The sequence below is a fragment of the Hyperolius riggenbachi genome, chromosome 5 (genome assembly GCF_040937935.1).
Source record: "Hyperolius riggenbachi isolate aHypRig1 chromosome 5, aHypRig1.pri, whole genome shotgun sequence".
NCBI classification, from domain to species: domain Eukaryota; kingdom Metazoa; phylum Chordata; class Amphibia; order Anura; family Hyperoliidae; genus Hyperolius; species Hyperolius riggenbachi.
In genome coordinates this window covers 16789038-16805378 of record NC_090650.1, presented here as the reverse complement: position 1 = coordinate 16805378, position 16341 = coordinate 16789038, and the positions used below count along the sequence as shown (strand labels likewise).

The following is a 16341-nucleotide window of genomic DNA, read 5'->3' as shown; positions in this document are numbered from 1 at the left end:
AGCTCCTCTGAGGGCAGTCAGTGACATGACTATGTACTCTGTAATGTGCTGCAGAAGATGTAAGTGCTATATAAATACATAATAATAATAATATGGTAGGACATATGACTATGGCAGGATTAGATTCTGATCTCCTCTGAGGACAGTCAGTGACATGAATTATTTGATGTGCTTTGTGCATTATTGTGGAAAATGTCAGTGTTGTTGTAGCTATATTAGTGCATTTGTACCATCACAGAGAAGGCTCAGTACTGCAGAAGGCATTGCTTTTATTTTGCACAAAGGATTAGAATTTGGGTGGTGTATTAAGCATGCTATACCATGAAACAGGCTTTTATTGTCGGTTCCACTTTAAAGCTTAATAATATGCCAGCTCTCCTGCAGTTCTCCCAAGTTTCACGCTTCTCACAGACTTCCTCCAGCATATCAACACTGCCACCAATCAGAGGTGACTTTGCACACTTTGCTGTTCAGTAAGACAAGCGCCTCTATTGGGGGCTCGCACACAGTTCATCTGGTGCCAGGGACTGGGTAGAGAACTCTTGCTGTATTCTGCAGTACAGTTCCCCCTCCTCTCTCTCTCTTTCTGTCTCTCTCCTGTGGGGGGGATATTGTTGTACAGCCGGCTGCTGGAGATTCTGCAGACAGGAACAAAGAAAGAGAGACCAGAGCTGCAAGTCTAGTCGCTGCCGTTCGCTACGATGGCTTCTACGGAGCTGAAAGAGGAGTTGAACTGTTCCATCTGCCTCAGCATCTATATGGATCCTGCCATGCTGAACTGTGGTCACAACTTCTGCCGTGGCTGCATCAGCCGAGTCCTGGACACCCAGGAGGAAAATGGACTTTACTCCTGTCCTGAATGCCGAGCAGAATTCCAAGGGCGACCCGCCCTACAAAAGAACACGAAGCTCTGCAACATCGTAGAGTGTTTCCTCACCTCTCGACCGGTGCAAGAGCAAGCTGGGATATTCTGCACCTACTGCGTCCACTCGCCTGTGCCAGCAGTTAAGACCTGTCTGCAGTGTGAGACCTCCCTGTGTGAGGTCCACCTCCAAGCTCACAGCAAGCTGGTGGAGCACACCTTGACGGAGCCCACTACGTCACTGGAGAACAGAAAGTGCCCCGTGCATAAGAAACTCTTGGAGTATTACTGCCCTGAGGATGCCGCCTGCATCTGTGTGTCTTGCTGTGCCTTTGGAGAACATCGAGGACACCAGGTGGCTTTGCTCTACGAAGCCTCCAAGAAGAAGAAGGAGAAGTTGAAACTGGTCATGGAGAAGTTGACCTCCAAGGCAGCAGAAACTGAGAAGAGAGTTCAGAGTTTGCAGGAGCACAGACAGAAAGTGGAGGAGAAATCTTCCGGCATCTCGGAGGGGGTCACCCTTCTGTTTAAGGAAATCCGAGAACAGCTGGAGCTATTAGAGAAGAGGATCTTGAAAGAGATTGCTGGACAGAAAGAACAGGTCTCCCTCCATGTATCTGAGCTCATCCATCAACTGGAGATGGAGAAGGACGACTTGACCAAAAAGATGCATCACATCGAAGAGCTGTGCAGGGTCACGGACCCTTTAACGGTCTTGCAGGCAAGAGATGCCACCAAGTATGATGGAGAGGAGGGCAACCACGAGGATAGGAAGAGAGAAGACAGAAAACTTCAACCCGTCTGTGATCTGGATGACGGTTTGATATCGGTAATCTTACACACCGCTTTAAAAGACATTGTCACTGGCCTAAAGTCAAAACATGGATTCAGTATGCAGGTGGCCTCGGACATCCTCCTGGATGTGAACACGGCAGGGGACTATGTGGCCGTGTCACGCAATTTAAAAATGGCGTCTTGGTCAGAGTCTAAGCAGTGTCGGGCCAAGACCCCCGAGAGGTTTGTGAACTATCACATTCTGAGCACCCGCATCTTCACATCAGGGCAACACTACTGGGAGGTGGAGACCAGTGAGTCCGGGTACTGGATGGTGGGCCTGGCCTATCCTAGCATAGAACGGAAAGGGGATCGGGCCGTGACCGGCTATAACAAGAAATCCTGGTGCCTGCGTATGTCCGATAAAACTCACTCCGCCATCCATGACTCGAAGATTAACCCCCTGTTCCCGGAGTCACCTGTGCAAAGACTGGGGATATACCTGGATTACGAAGCTGGGCGGGTTTCCTTTTACCAGCTCTGTGAAACCATCAGGCATCTCCATACCTTCATTGCCCACTTTACGGAGCCCCTCCATGCCGCCTTCTGTGTCTATAACCACTCCTGGGTTCGCATCAGGAGCTAAGTCAGCTGACCAATGGGGTTGATTTGGGGGGTATTTACTAAAGGAAGCATGCAGCGAAGTGAAGGTACTCACCCAATTACAATTTGCCGCTTTTGGGACTCTTCGGAAGGCTTCAGAAGTACTTGGGTCCCTGAGCATTTCAGAAGACGAGCAACTCTGTACAAGTGCATATGTAGGCTCGCTCTTGCGCATTGCCCAATACAGAGCCACTCGTCTTCAGAAGTACTCGTGTCTCTGAGTATTTCCGAAGGCTACCCAAGGAGGGTCACAGACATATTTGACCAACCTGGTCAAAGAATTTTACCAGGGCTTGGATGAACAAGGGGGTGGAGAGTGGACCGGGAAGGCTCTATACAGAGTTCCCCAACCCTGTCCTCAGGGCCCACCTGCAGTACATGTTTTGCAGGAAACCACAAACATGCACAGGTGAGGTAATTAGTGTCGCAGCAGAGCTGATTAACTACCTCTGTGGATTTCCACAAAGCATGCACTGTTGGTGGGCCTTGAGGACAGGGTTGGGGAACATATAGGACCCAGGGGCCTTCTCTTTGCATAGGTGAGTATTTTTTTTTTTTTAGCTTGCTTATAGGGACACTTAAAGGGAAGGTTCAAGCAAAATAAAAAAATGATTTTTACTTACCTGGGGCTTCTACCAGCCCCATGCAGCCATCCTGTGCCCTCGTAGTCACTCACTGCTGCTCCAGTCCCCCAATGGCAGCTTGCTGACCTCGGAGGTCGGCGGGACGCATTGCGTACATTTTTATGCATTCCCGCTAGGGCAGGAACATTAACACATACATTTTTACGCGTTACTGGTTCAATGCGTAAAAATTTACGCATTGAACCAGTAACGCGTAAAAATGTATGTGTTAATGTTCCTGCACTAGCAGGAATGCATAAAAATGTACGCAATGCGTCCTGCCGACCTCCGAGGTCGGCAAGCTGCCAGCGGGGGACTGGAGCAGCAGTGAGTGACTACGAGTGACAAAAAAAAAAAATAGTTTCGTTTTTGCCGAAAGGCCCCAACAGAACTGGCCATGCATAGCTTTCTCCGCATTCCCGACTGTAATTAGCGATATTGCAGGCCGCAACGCGTACAAAAATATGCGTTGCCGCATATCTATGCGTTCGTAATGCGGCAATGCGTATCTTTGTATGCGTTGTGGCCCGCAATATCGCTAATTACAGTCAGGAATGCAGAGAAGGATACGCGTGGCCAGTCCTGACGGGCCTGTCGGCAAAAACGAAACTAGCTGGCAGCGGGGGACCAGAGGATTAGTGAGTGGCTGCGAGGGCACAGGACTGCTGCAGGGGGCTGGTAGAAGCCCCAGGTGAGTAAACTTCATTTTTTTTTCTGGCTTACGTGTCCCTTTAAGTTTTACTTTAAAGGTGAACTCAAGCCTAAATTATGTTTTTTTTTTTAGTCTTGTACAAAGGTAGAGAATGTAAGAACCTCTGTCATATTCCTGTTGTTGGCCGTCTGTATCCACTAGGGGCAGATTTTCCCTCACTCCCACCTAAGAAATATAACAGGAAGTAAGGCTCTATTCACACCTGCGCTTGTTTTGCAGGAGTGATTTTTCCACGATTTCACATGGAAAAATCACTGAACACTGCGGCGATTTTGGGGCGATCGTGTTTTGCGCTTCTATAGCACTGAAACGTGATTGCCTGGAAATCACCTGAAAATAGTGCAGGCTACGCGTTTGGCGTATTTGCCTGTTTTTGGGCGATTTGCAGCGATTAGCGCAAAGCGCCCCAAGTATGAACGGGCCCATAGGGTTTCATTACGCTAGCGCTTTTAAAAAGCGCTACCATTTGAGCGTTTTGAGAAAATCGCGGCAAACGCTCTAGTGTGAATGGGGCCTTAAAGGAACTTACTTTTAAAAGCTGGCGATGATATGGGGCAAAACTTCTAACAAGCAAAGTTTCTCAGATCCAGGAAGGCAAAACAACTGAGCCAATCAAAGCCAGCAGAAGAGTAACTGCCAGATGGCCAATGAAAGCACCAGGTAGAGGCTTTGATTGGCTCAATTGAATCCTCCTACTATAGTTAATGGAGAATTTGCACAACCAAGTTTGCAAACATTAAAAAAAAATATTTTGGAATCAGGAAACAGGAATGCAAATTAGTGGGGAGGCGCAAAATGTAAATTCCACCCCCCTCCCCGCTGAAAACCCACCCTACCTTTGCTGTATTACAATAAATATCAGTCACTGTGGTCTGTGGAAGTTTGGTCATCCTGTAAGTGTCCATGTTGTTATGGGCTATGAACATAAATGTGGGTGATGGAGGCACCCCGTAAAATAGCAGGCTTATACAAACTGCGGCTCAGCTACAGATGGCATTATTTGTAGTTGCGGTTTGTATAGTGGGTGGCCCTTGGGCCCGATATTTTATTGAGTGTTCCCAGCACCCAAATTTACATTTATAGCGTAAATGTACATGGGCATCTATGGGACGCCCACCCCTCTGAAGTTTCCCAAGGCAGATCAGTTCTTCTCTAAGGCCCAGTGCACACCAAAACCGCTAGCAGATCCGCAATACGCTAGCGGTTTTGGGAGCTGATTTCAGAGCGATTCTAGGTATGTTTAGAGAGGTTTTCTAAACATACCTAGCGGTTTTGGGTGCGTTTTTGTGTAGCAGATTACACATATTGTTACAGTAAAAGCTGTTACTGAACAGCTACTGTAACAAAAATGCCTGGCAAACCGCTCTGAAGTAGCGTTTTTCAGAGCGGTTTGCGTTTTTCCTATACTTTACATTGAGGACGAAACGCTTCCGAAAACCGCAAACGCGCAGCAGGAGGCGCGTTTGCGGCTTGGCAAAAACCGCAAACCGCCGGTGTGCACCATCCCATTGCAATACATTAGACAAGCGTTTTTGTAGGCGGATGCGGCCGGCGGATCGCTCCAAAAACCGCTCGGTGTGCACTGGGCCTAAATGTTGATAATTCCCGATCGTAAGCAGAAATGCTGATTAAGAAAAAGTATTGGCGAATCAGAGGTGCTTTTATATTGGACTAGCCAATCAGAAGTTTGCTTGCTTCTTCAGGTCTACCTCTGGCTTACGCAGGGCAGGAGAAGAAGTCAGGATGCAATTAACTTTTTCTCCTGACCTAGGAGATCAAATTTTCAAATTCTTTTTTAAAATAATTTTTCAGCACTTTGCAATTGAAAAATTAACAAAAAGTACCTGAAAAGAGTGCTTTAAAATAACGCTGTGTATTTTCTTGCTTGTTGTGGGTTTAAAAGGCATTGATCCATTTGCAATTAACTTTTTCTCCTGAGTTATCTCCTAGGAGATCATTTTCATCTTTTCTTTAAAATAACTTTTCAGCATTTTACAATTGAAAAAGTACTTAAATAATGGTGAAAAGTACTATAAAGTTATTTTAAAAAGAACATGAAAAATGATCTCCTGGGAGAAAACACTGGAGGAAAGTTTTTTTTTTCATTGCAGTCTGTGTCCTGTTGTGGAGATCCCCCCTCGCTTGCTATTCTTTGCTACCCATGATATCTACAGGAAGTGAGTGAATTTCTTCTGATTCTGAACGTCGATAGCAAGAGAAAAACAGATCCCTCCCTTCCTTGATCCATTCAAACACAGAACAGAAGGGGTAAATCACAAAACTTACATCACTTCAACTATCATAAGTTCTTTTTGTACTCAGCAACTGTACCGGAGTTTAGAGCATCGGGTCCTTAGTAAGATAAGTTTTGTGAATTAACACCAAAGTTTTGTATTTAGTTAGACTTTCCCTCCTGGCAATCCATTATCAGCAAGAAAAGTTTGAAAAGTTTTGCAAACGGGAATTGTGTGCGAAGACTTGGGGGGATAATTGACTTCACTTCACTGCATATCTTCTCTACTGCCATTGAGGCAAAAGGGGGCGATTGCCCCAGGGCCCCAAATGCTCCAGGGGCCCCCACGCCTCCAGACCCTCCCCCCTAGATGGCCTACCCTAATTGACCCCACGGCCCTGCATGTTTGGCAGTTCAGCTGCCTTGAAATCTCTCACCTGTCCCGGCGGCTGCTCCGTCATATCTCCGTCTTCAGCCACGCTGCCTGCCTCTTCTCTATGCCCGGCACATGTGATTCACACATAACATGGTCCGGGAGGAGAAGAGGCAGGCAGAGTGGCTGAAGATGGAGATCGGGACGGAGAAGCTGTCGAGACAGGTGAGAGATTTCAAGGCAGCTGAACTGCTAAACATGCGGGGCCGTGGGGAGTAGTTAGGGTAGGCTACCTGGGGGTCCGGTGGCACAAGGGCCCCAGGAGCTGACTTTCATGGGGAGGGGGGGGGCTTTGTCCTAGGGCCCCTTTGTGACTTAAACCTGCCCTGCCTACTATCACCCCAACACAGTGTGTATCATTCATAGAGGTGTAACTGAAATCTGCCCTGAAGAAAGAGGCGCCACTTGCAACATGCCACGGCCGGCCCACAAATTCCTTTCCAAGTGGCTGTCTTTATTACACTACATAACAAAACACATCTTAAACATGATGTCTCCCACCTGTCCTCCTATGGGTGCAATGCCTCTGCCTATGTCTGCATTGATTAAAGGATACCCCAACTGAAATGTGACATAATGAGATAGACATGTGTATGTACAGTGCCTAGCACACAGATAAATATGCTGTGTTCCTTTTTTTCTTTATCTGCCTGAAAGAGTTAAATATCAGGTATGTAAGTGTCCTGACTACAGTGTGACTCTCACTGATAAGAAATTCCCCTTTTTTACCTCTTTCTTGCTCTCAGAAGCCATTTTCTGCTAGGAAAGTGTTTTATAGTTGGAATTTCTTATCAGTGAGGGTCACACTGTAGTCACTTCCTGTCTGAGTCAGGACTGAGTCAGCCACTTGCATACCTTATATTTAACTCTTTCAGGCAGAAAAATAAAAAAAAGGAACACAGCCTAGGTATTTGTGTGCTAGGCACTGTACATACACATGTCTATCTCATTAGGTCACATTTCAGTTGGGGTATCCTTTAAAATGCACAAACTGGGATCGGCATATGTCTTTTTTTTTTACTTTTTGATGGAGCATGAAGGAGTTTATTGCCATTTTGAAGCCGGAAACTCAGTGCTGCAAGGCGAGAGTGCTAGACTCTATAGCACCATTTCAAAGAGGTGTTAAAGAGGCCCTGTGGTGACATATAGTAGAATTCAGTAAATGATTCAGGATACCCACTTTTATGGTAATGTTCCTTGTTTCAGCATCAGAAACACTTTCTATATATTGCTGTATATATATTGAATATAGCTCCGCCCTCCCAGCGATGCTTAGCCTAGGCTGCTTATCTCATCCCAGAGCATTCTGGGAGACCAGGTATATTTTCTACTGGCTTCGGAACTCTCTGTAACTATTCTGCAGAGCTGCACCTGACAGGACTACAGATGTCACCAACTGTGATAAATGTCAGAATGTAAATCAGGGAGAGGAAAGATTTTATAATGGGAAAACACTAAATCATTTATAATGTAATATTGTAAAAAAAAAAAAAACAAAAAAAAACACTCATTACGCTATTTTCACTGCAGTTCCTCTTATTTGTAAATATAAGCCTATGAAAAACAGGAATACAGGACATGAAGCCAACGCCATCATTTCACCCTCTGTCCATGTGCTGATCATTTTCTTGAATTTGTATTAAAAAAATGTTTTACTCACTGTTCATTTTTGAAACTTTCTTTTCCACTAGTAGAGTTTTACCATCCGATTGTGATCGCTTACGTATTGCAAAATGCTAGGTACATTTAAAGGACGACTGCAGTGAGAGATATATGGAGGCTGCCATATTTATTTCCTGTTAAACAATACCAGTTGCATGGCTATCCCGCTGATCTATTTGGCTGCAGTAGTGTCTGAATCACACCAGAAACAAGCATGCAGCCAATCTTGTCAGATCTGACAATAATGTCAGAAACAGCTGATCTGCTCCATGCTTGTTCAGGGGCTATGGCTATTAGAGGCAGAGGATCAGCATGACAGCCAGGCAACTGGTATTGCTTAAAAGGAAATAAATATGGCAGCCTCCATATACCTCTCTCTTCAGTTGTCCTTTAAACTGATGGAATCTGAATGGAACATTTTCATTTTGTGCGATTGCATTGGGACGCAATTTTTCCAGATCACAATCGATCCACAGTATACAAAGTCGCTATCAGATCGATATGCGATTTTCACGCGATCTGGCAATTTAAAATATTTCCCCGCCATGTCTTGTTTGCTCTGTCAGAAATTGCAAATGCACCTCAAATTGTGCCGTACAACAGACGGATCGTGGCCAGATCACGGCAGAATCACAATAGAGGAAATAAAAGGTTTCCTTATCTTACTTTGGGATGTACCGTCATCTGGATATAGGAGATACTATCAGAATAAGTCATTTCTGACATGGGGGCTGATTCACAAAGCTTTTCTGTTGAATTATCTAACTTTACTTATTAACTCACAATTTATCGCTCCTTAAATGACTTAACTCACAATTTATCTCTCCTTAAAGGTGCCCATACATCAATCGACTTGGCGGCAGATCGACCATACGATTTGATAATTATAATCGAATCATATGAAAATCTGCGCCACCAAGAGTGAGCTCGATTTACGATGTGACCGATTTAGGGCCCAAATTGGTCGCATGTATCAATCGCACATGCAGGAAAATCTCGGGCTGACACGCTCGATCGGGTGCGCAATAGTAATGGCGTGCGATATAGGACAAGCGACGAACGTGACAGAACCCCCCACGCTGTTCTCCCTAGTGTTTTATGTCAGCCCCCCCGGTGCCCGTACAGTTATACTTTACCTGTCCGCCGTCCACGCTAAGTGATTTCTGCATTCGGGCCCCACTTGACTACCGCCTTACAGCACATGGGGCGCATGTGTGACATCACACAAGGGCAACACATGCTAAAGCGCCAGCAACCTTGAGGTGGAATCAGCCTGCGGTGTATGGGCGGCCAACAGATCTCTCTGCAATCCGATTCAATCAGAGAGCGATCTGTCTGTTGCTCAATGGGCTGTTAAATTCGCTAGATGTAACTGACTAACTCATGGTTTGTCTCTCCTTATTTCACTTAACTCATGATTTAGCTCCCCTTATCTGTTTATCTCATGGTACTGTATATCTCTCCTTATTTGTTTATTTCATGCATTAAAGAGAGTCTGAAGCCAGATTAAAAATGGCTTTTTAGCTAATACTCAGCAGGGACACGCGTCTATCAGCGGCAGATCTCCACCTCTCCCCGCCCCTCTCAGTCTGCCTTCGCTGAGAGGGGCAGGGGAGAGGCGGAGATCCGCCGCTGACAGACGCGAGTGAGACAGGGCTGCAGCTAATAGCCTTGCCTCACATGGAAGCACTCCCCGGAGGTAGCACAGGGGGGATTTGGGGGGTAAAGACCCCTCATTCTGCCGCGGGATAGCGGCGTTTTAGCAGGGGCAAACATGCCCCTGCTGAATATAAGCTAAAAAGCCATTTTTAATCTGGCTTCAGACTCTCTTTAACTCTCCTTATGCTGGGAATACACGGTTCGCTTCTGCCGTGCGTTTCTCCTCTCAATAGTTTTTGCCGCTCGATTCTGCAGTCGATTCTCTTATCTTCCGCTCGTTTTTCTTATCTTTTTCCAGAAATCGAGCTGCAAAAAATCGAAAGGGAGATCGGACATGTCGGAAATGATCTATCGAACCATCTAATCCCCTAAAAAACGAACCGTGTATTCCCAACTTTAAGGTGAAATAAGCGTTGTAGATCAGCCCCATGCTGTGGGCGGGGTCACAGAAGTGCTGCCCCCTGACTCCTCCTTGTGACTTCTGCACTAGTTTGCATCTAGAAACAAGTCTGATGAAGTGTTCTGAGTCTCTGAGGCCTAGTGCACACCAAAAACCGCTAGCAGATCCGCAAAATGCTAGCAGATTTTGAAACGCTTTTTCTTCTTTTTCTGCAGCGTTTCAGCTAGCGTTTTGCGGTTTTGTGTAGCGTTTTTGGTGTAGTAGATTTCATGTATTGTTACAGTAAAGCTGTTACTGAACAGCTACTGTAACAAAAACCGCCTGGCAAACCGCTCTGAAGTGCCGTTTTTCAGAGCGGTTTGCGGTTTTCCTATACTTAACATTGAGGCAGAAACGCCTCCGCAATCCAAAATCTGCAGCAGCCCGGGAGTATGCGTTTCTGCAAAACGCCTCCCGCTCTGGTGTTCACCAGCCCATTGAGATACATTACCCAAGCAGATCCGCACCCGCAAGCGGATCGCAAACTGCAGCCGAAACGCTCTGGTGTGCACTAGGCCTGAAAGTTTATTATGAACCTTCTGCTTTAGCTAGCCAATAAAAGATGACATCATTGTTACAATATCTTAAATAAATAAATAAATGTTCTACCTACAGTACATGGTCCTCTTGGCCGCCACACTACGGTAAAGCTTTCCTTTTTGTAATTCCAAAAGAGGATTGAGAAATTATGTGCAGATCTACTGATAATTAGAGGTGGTCAGTGAGATACTATTCATTCCAGGTTGCATGCAAATTGTATGCTGGTTGGATTAGGACCATTCCAAATCAGCAGAACATGCATTCAGTTATTCTAGTTCCAACCTGCATACAATTTGCTGTAAAGGGCAACTGAAGCGAGAGGGATATGGAGGCTGCCATATGTATTTCCTTTTAACCACTTGAGGACCGCAGTGTTAACCCCCCCCCACCCCCCCCCCCCTAGTGACTAGGCCGCTGCAGCTTTAAGGCCAAGCTGCAGGGCCACATGACACAGCACACAAGTGATCCCCCCTTTTCTCCCCACCAACAGAGCTCTCTGTTGGTGGGGTCTGATCGACCGCCCCCCCCCCCCCCCCCAGTGTCTGTTTTTTTTCAATAAATATTTATTTATATTATCTTTTAATAAAATCCTGCTTTTTTAATTAATTTTATTACCCTCCCTCTCTCCCCCCGCTAGCCAATCACACGGCTGTCCCCAGTACAGCGCTGCTGCGGATCGCAGCGCTTTACAAAATAATTTGCCTGAAGGCGGGGCCGAGCTCCGTCCCCCGCCCCCGAGCAGCAGATGTGCGCACAGCCTGCGCTCGATCTGCTAGCCCCATAGACAGCCGTTCATGCCAATGGGCGTGGAGCGGTCCTGGGGCTGCCGCACTGCTCACGCCAATTGGCGTGGAGCAGTCAGCAAGTAGTGAAGCAATACCAGTTGCCTGGCTGTCCTGCTGATCCTCTACCTCTAATACTTTTAGCCACAGCCCCTTAACAAGCATGCAGCAAATCAGGTGTTATAATTGTCAGATCTGACAAGATTAGCTGCATGCTTGTTTCTGGTGTGATTCAGACACTACTGCAGCCAAATAGATCAGCAAAATAGCCAGGCAACTGGTATTGCTTAAAAGGAAATAAATATGGCAGCCTTCATATACCTCTCATTTCAGTTGTCCTTTAAATTAGCATGAAAGTTAAAATCATACGCTTCTCTTGCACCGTCTTTAGTCGGATATTATAGGCTTGCCTCATGAGGTTAAAATGACAGCACCTAGCGAGCAAAATGTACCCAAAGGAAGTTGATGTCATTAAAGGTCGACTATTGTGAAAAATGGTAAAATGTAAAATACATGATACATTATGTAAATACAAAATACATTACATATAAGAAGTACATTTCTCCCACAGTAAAATGCACTATAAATGTCTTTTCTCCCATGTTTCTGTCACTTACAGTAGCCAGTAAAACTCTGACAGATCTAACTGGTTTCAGACTAGTCCATCTCCTCATGGGAGTCTCAGAAGTTTCTTTATTCTTTACAAAAGCATTCCTTTGGAAAGATTTCTAAAAAAAGATGTCAGCCAGTCTCCCTACTCACTTGCATGCTATTCTGGCAGTTGGATTGAACAATATACCATATTTTTCAGAGTATAAGACACACTTTTTCTCCCCCCAAAATGGGGATAATAAGTCCCTGCATCTTATATGCCAAATATAGGGAGTCCCCGACTTACAAACGCCCACTGGTAGGAGCCGCCAACCCGCTGTGATGTTGGGGACTCCCTGTATTGTCCCTGTGTTACCTCCGCCCCCCCCTTCTGTTCTCCTCTGGCCCTCGTGTATCGTTATAACCACAGAACCTGATTAGGGTATATACACATTATATAGCCTCAATAGAGGACTGAAGAATCTAAATCATAACATTTAATCATCAAATATAATAAAACCGGTGAGGCTGACTGATAGATATGAACTGTCTAGTCAATGACATGGGAGCATAAGTGCCGTAGCATAAATGAGGATAATCCTCAGATAGTCTCCCTAGTTATTATTGCTTGACAAACATTTACACAACCACCCACCAAAGAACCCAACATGTTTCACTTCCTTAGTTGGAAACTTCGTCAGGGGTAAAAAAGTGCCTAGTGTTGGAGTGCAAAAGTGGTAAAGTGCAACATTATATTATAACAGACATCAATACATTTCATAAATATAGTGTATAGGTTCTTATCAGCAGCATGGCTCACCTCATCCATCAGCTCCAGCGGCGATCAGAGACCTCTCCTCTCTCTCTCACTGTGCCCCTAATGCGATCAGCAGAAGCAGGCACTGTGGGAACAGTGAGAGAGAGGAGAGGTCTGATCGCCGCTAAGGTGAGCAATGCAGCTGATAACAATACACGGGGTCAGAGGAGAACACATGGGGGACAGAAAGGGACATACGGAGGACAGAAGGGGATACATGCTGGTCACATGGGGGACACAGGAGGACACTTGAGGTACAAGGGAGACACAATCATTGGGGGAGAACATGTACCAGACGCCCTTGCATCATGGACACACCAGGTTTAGCATTTTTTTTCCCTGGTTTTTGCCCTCTAAACCTACGTGCGTACAGTATTGTATGATAAAAAAAATACAGTATGTTCAGTAAACTTTCGAAAATAAAGAAAACCCGCCGGCGATCAGCAAAAAGCTGTTTTTTCATAGTACAGAAAAACAAAAGTTTGCTTTCTTAAAACAGAAAGAATTTGCGATAATTCAGGTTGGAGTGAGCTTGAGATGTCTCCCAGTGCATCACTGCTAATTATATATGCAAATTAACCATTGTTATCATTGGAAGCTAAACACACCTCCAGAACTGCTGGAATGCAATGATGTGTCAGTTTGTTAATTTGTACAGAGCCATAATAATCCAACATGCATACAGACTGTTTCGGATTGTTTGATCCTCATCAGTGCATGGCATGGATTAATTTGGCTCTATGGAGTAGGGCTTGTAACACCGAGAGGTACAGACTAACCAGCAAGCTCATGGTGACCCAGAACTCATTGCATAGTACAGGAAAGCGATTTAGGAGTGATTAAGTTTTTTGATCTGCAATCACTCCAAAAATGCTGCATGCACCATCAGCAAATCGCTAATTAGTGGCAATCACTGCAGTGTGAACACTACCATTGACTTGCATTAGCGTGATCAGCAAATCGTTGAAAAATCGCGCAGTGTAAACTAGTCCTAAGTGATGTCAACATAGAAAAAAAAAATTGTAGTGCATCCCACTTTGGAACAAATGTACATTGTATATGTACAGTATGTGTACATATGTATTTGAAATTTTACATTTTTTTGCAATGGTGGTTCTTTAAGTGAAACCTGATTTTCAAAATATTTTTAGTTTTTTATTGATGATGGCCTGATGATCAAAAAGATATTATGGCGAAACAATGACAATGGCTCTAAAGCTTCGTACATGCGCCACACTAAACTTTTTCAAGGTGACCATCTCCCCCAAGAACCTAGCACATGTACAAGTTTTTCCCGAGTTTGTTTAAAGATTTGGCACACTGGATCTCTAAATGATAGCAGTTGGGACCAGGGCATGAAGAGGGAACGGCGATCTGTGGTAAACATCTCAAGTCTAGAGTAGACAGCCTGCTGCTAATCTAAAAGACTGTGGACTAAAAGCACTAAATCTGTGGACAACTCCACCATCTATGTATGAAAGACATCTCTAGCAGAGGTCGAAATGATTGCAGGGCTTCTCAACCCTGTCCTCACCTCAAGTACCACCAACCGTACTTGTTTTGCAGAAAACCACAAACATTCAGGCCTTGTTCACATCTAAAACGCTGATGGCAGCGATTCCCCTCTCCCCCCCCTCCCGGCACTACACTGCACGCTACGATTTTGGACAAAGTGCTTTTGTAGAGCGATTCCATTTTGTCATTTCCTGGCGTCAGTCAGTAAGTGAACTCTTTGACCCGGAAAAGAATAAATACAATGGCCTCAATTCAGTAAGCTTTATCAAACACATTATCGAACGTTTGCTGATTTACCTCATGAGTAAAATCTAACTTTGAATTCACTAAGGTGTTATAGATTGATCAGATGTTTTATCGATAAAACGTTCAATAAATCTATAACACCTTAGTGAATTCAAAATTAGATTTTACCCATAAGGTAAATTATCAAACATTTGATAAAGTGTTTGATAAAGCTTACTGAATTGAGACCAATCGCTGCATAAAGTGATTTTTTGAGCGTTTAGCGCTCTTCCTATACCCCAAAAATGGTATAGGCACAGGGACGAAACGTACTGATATGAACAAGCGTTTTGTGGGCAATTTTGAAAATCGCCTGCGCTTGAAAAAAGGCATAAAACGCCCTAGATGTGAATGAGCACTCACAGGTGGGGTAATTAGTGTCTCAGTAGAACTTATTAAATACCTCTGTGGATTTCCACAAAACATTCACTAGCACTTGAGGACAAGGTTGGGAAGCCCTGGATTAGGGATTTTGCACAGAAGTGGCACCATCCAAAATCCATATTGTAATTACGTTCTTGGTAGCAGCTCAAAATCTATCATTTGTGAATGAGGATTAAGCCTACTGACCATAAGTTATCTGGGAGAGGTCTCCACAGGCCACACTCCAGTTCCCAATGTCAGAGCTGTTCTCCGACCATCAAATGGTATAGGGTCAGCATGCTGTGTTTAATGCAGGGCTGTGATGTCGGTACCAAAATCATCCAAGCCCGACTCCGTCTCCTCCGTTTATGAAGCCACCGACTCCAGGTACCCAAAATTGCTCCAACTCCTTGACTCTGACTCCACAGCCCTGGTTTAATGTTCTCTGCTGTTAAACGAGATTCCTCAGACTTCATGAAAGATATATTGAAAGAAGATGGTGGGCAGGGGCATAGCAAAAGGGGGTGCAGAGGTAGCGACCGCATCAGGGCCCTTGGGCCAGAGGGGCCCCGAAGAGCCCTCCCTCAATTACAGTATTAGCTCTCTATTGGTCCTGTGCTCATAATAGTCACTTCTATAGATACTTTGAATAGTAGTAATCATTAACAAACTGTTCCCCATCCCCTTATTGCACCTCTGACACTGTGGTTGTCCTTGGCAGGTGTTGGTGTGCCGTATCAATTGTTATGTATAGAGTGCTTGGGGGGCCCCCATGTAAAACTTGCATCAGGGCCCACAGCTCCTTAGCTACACCACTGATGGTGGGGTAATGAGAACAGGAAGGCATACAACTGAGGCCTCTGAAGCAAGAAAGATCTCTGCTGAGCAGTGAGCATGTGTGGGTCTACCTGAGCTTAAAGTGACTCAGTGCTCAAAAAATAAAAAGTTTTATACATACCTGGGGCTTCCTCCAGCCCCATCCGCTCCCACACTGCCGTCCTCAGCGGGCAGGTTAAGCAGAGGGGAAAAAAAGGTAAAAAACACATGTACAGCGCTACAGTCTAGCACAGTGCTGTACAGAGTAACGTCTTGTCATTTAACAGTCCGTTTGATGGGCTCACAATCGAATCCCTGCCACAGCCATATGGCTATCGTAGTGTAGGTTACATAGTGTAGGGCCAATTTAGGGGGGAAGGGGGATCGAGGCGGGGATATACAAAATTTGAATAAAATCACTTTTTTTTTTTATTTTAAAAAAATTACAATCCAAGCAGCAATCAGAGACCACTAACAGAAAGCTCTGTTGATGGCAAGAAAAGGTAGTAAAATTCATCTGGGTGCTAAGTTGCATGACTGCGTAATAAACTGGTAAAGCTGTGCATTGTTGA

At 45.0% G+C, this 16341-nt stretch overlaps 1 protein-coding gene across 1 annotated transcript; it reads left to right on the top strand.

The window, feature by feature from the left end:
• Window positions 1–498: 498 nt before the first annotated feature.
• LOC137519538 (E3 ubiquitin/ISG15 ligase TRIM25-like) lies at window positions 499–2890 on the top strand. The gene has a single exon (XM_068238510.1). It carries the CDS (start codon window positions 702–704, stop codon window positions 2280–2282), a length of 1581 nt encoding a protein of 526 aa, XP_068094611.1. The 5' UTR covers window positions 499–701; the 3' UTR covers window positions 2283–2890.
• Window positions 2891–16341: the final 13451 nt, after the last annotated feature.

Excerpts from the sequence above, each read along its gene's own strand:
- LOC137519538 (XM_068238510.1), top strand. The coding sequence starts at position 702 with ATGGCTTCTACGGAGCTGAAAGAGGAGTTGAACTGTTCCATCTGCCTC.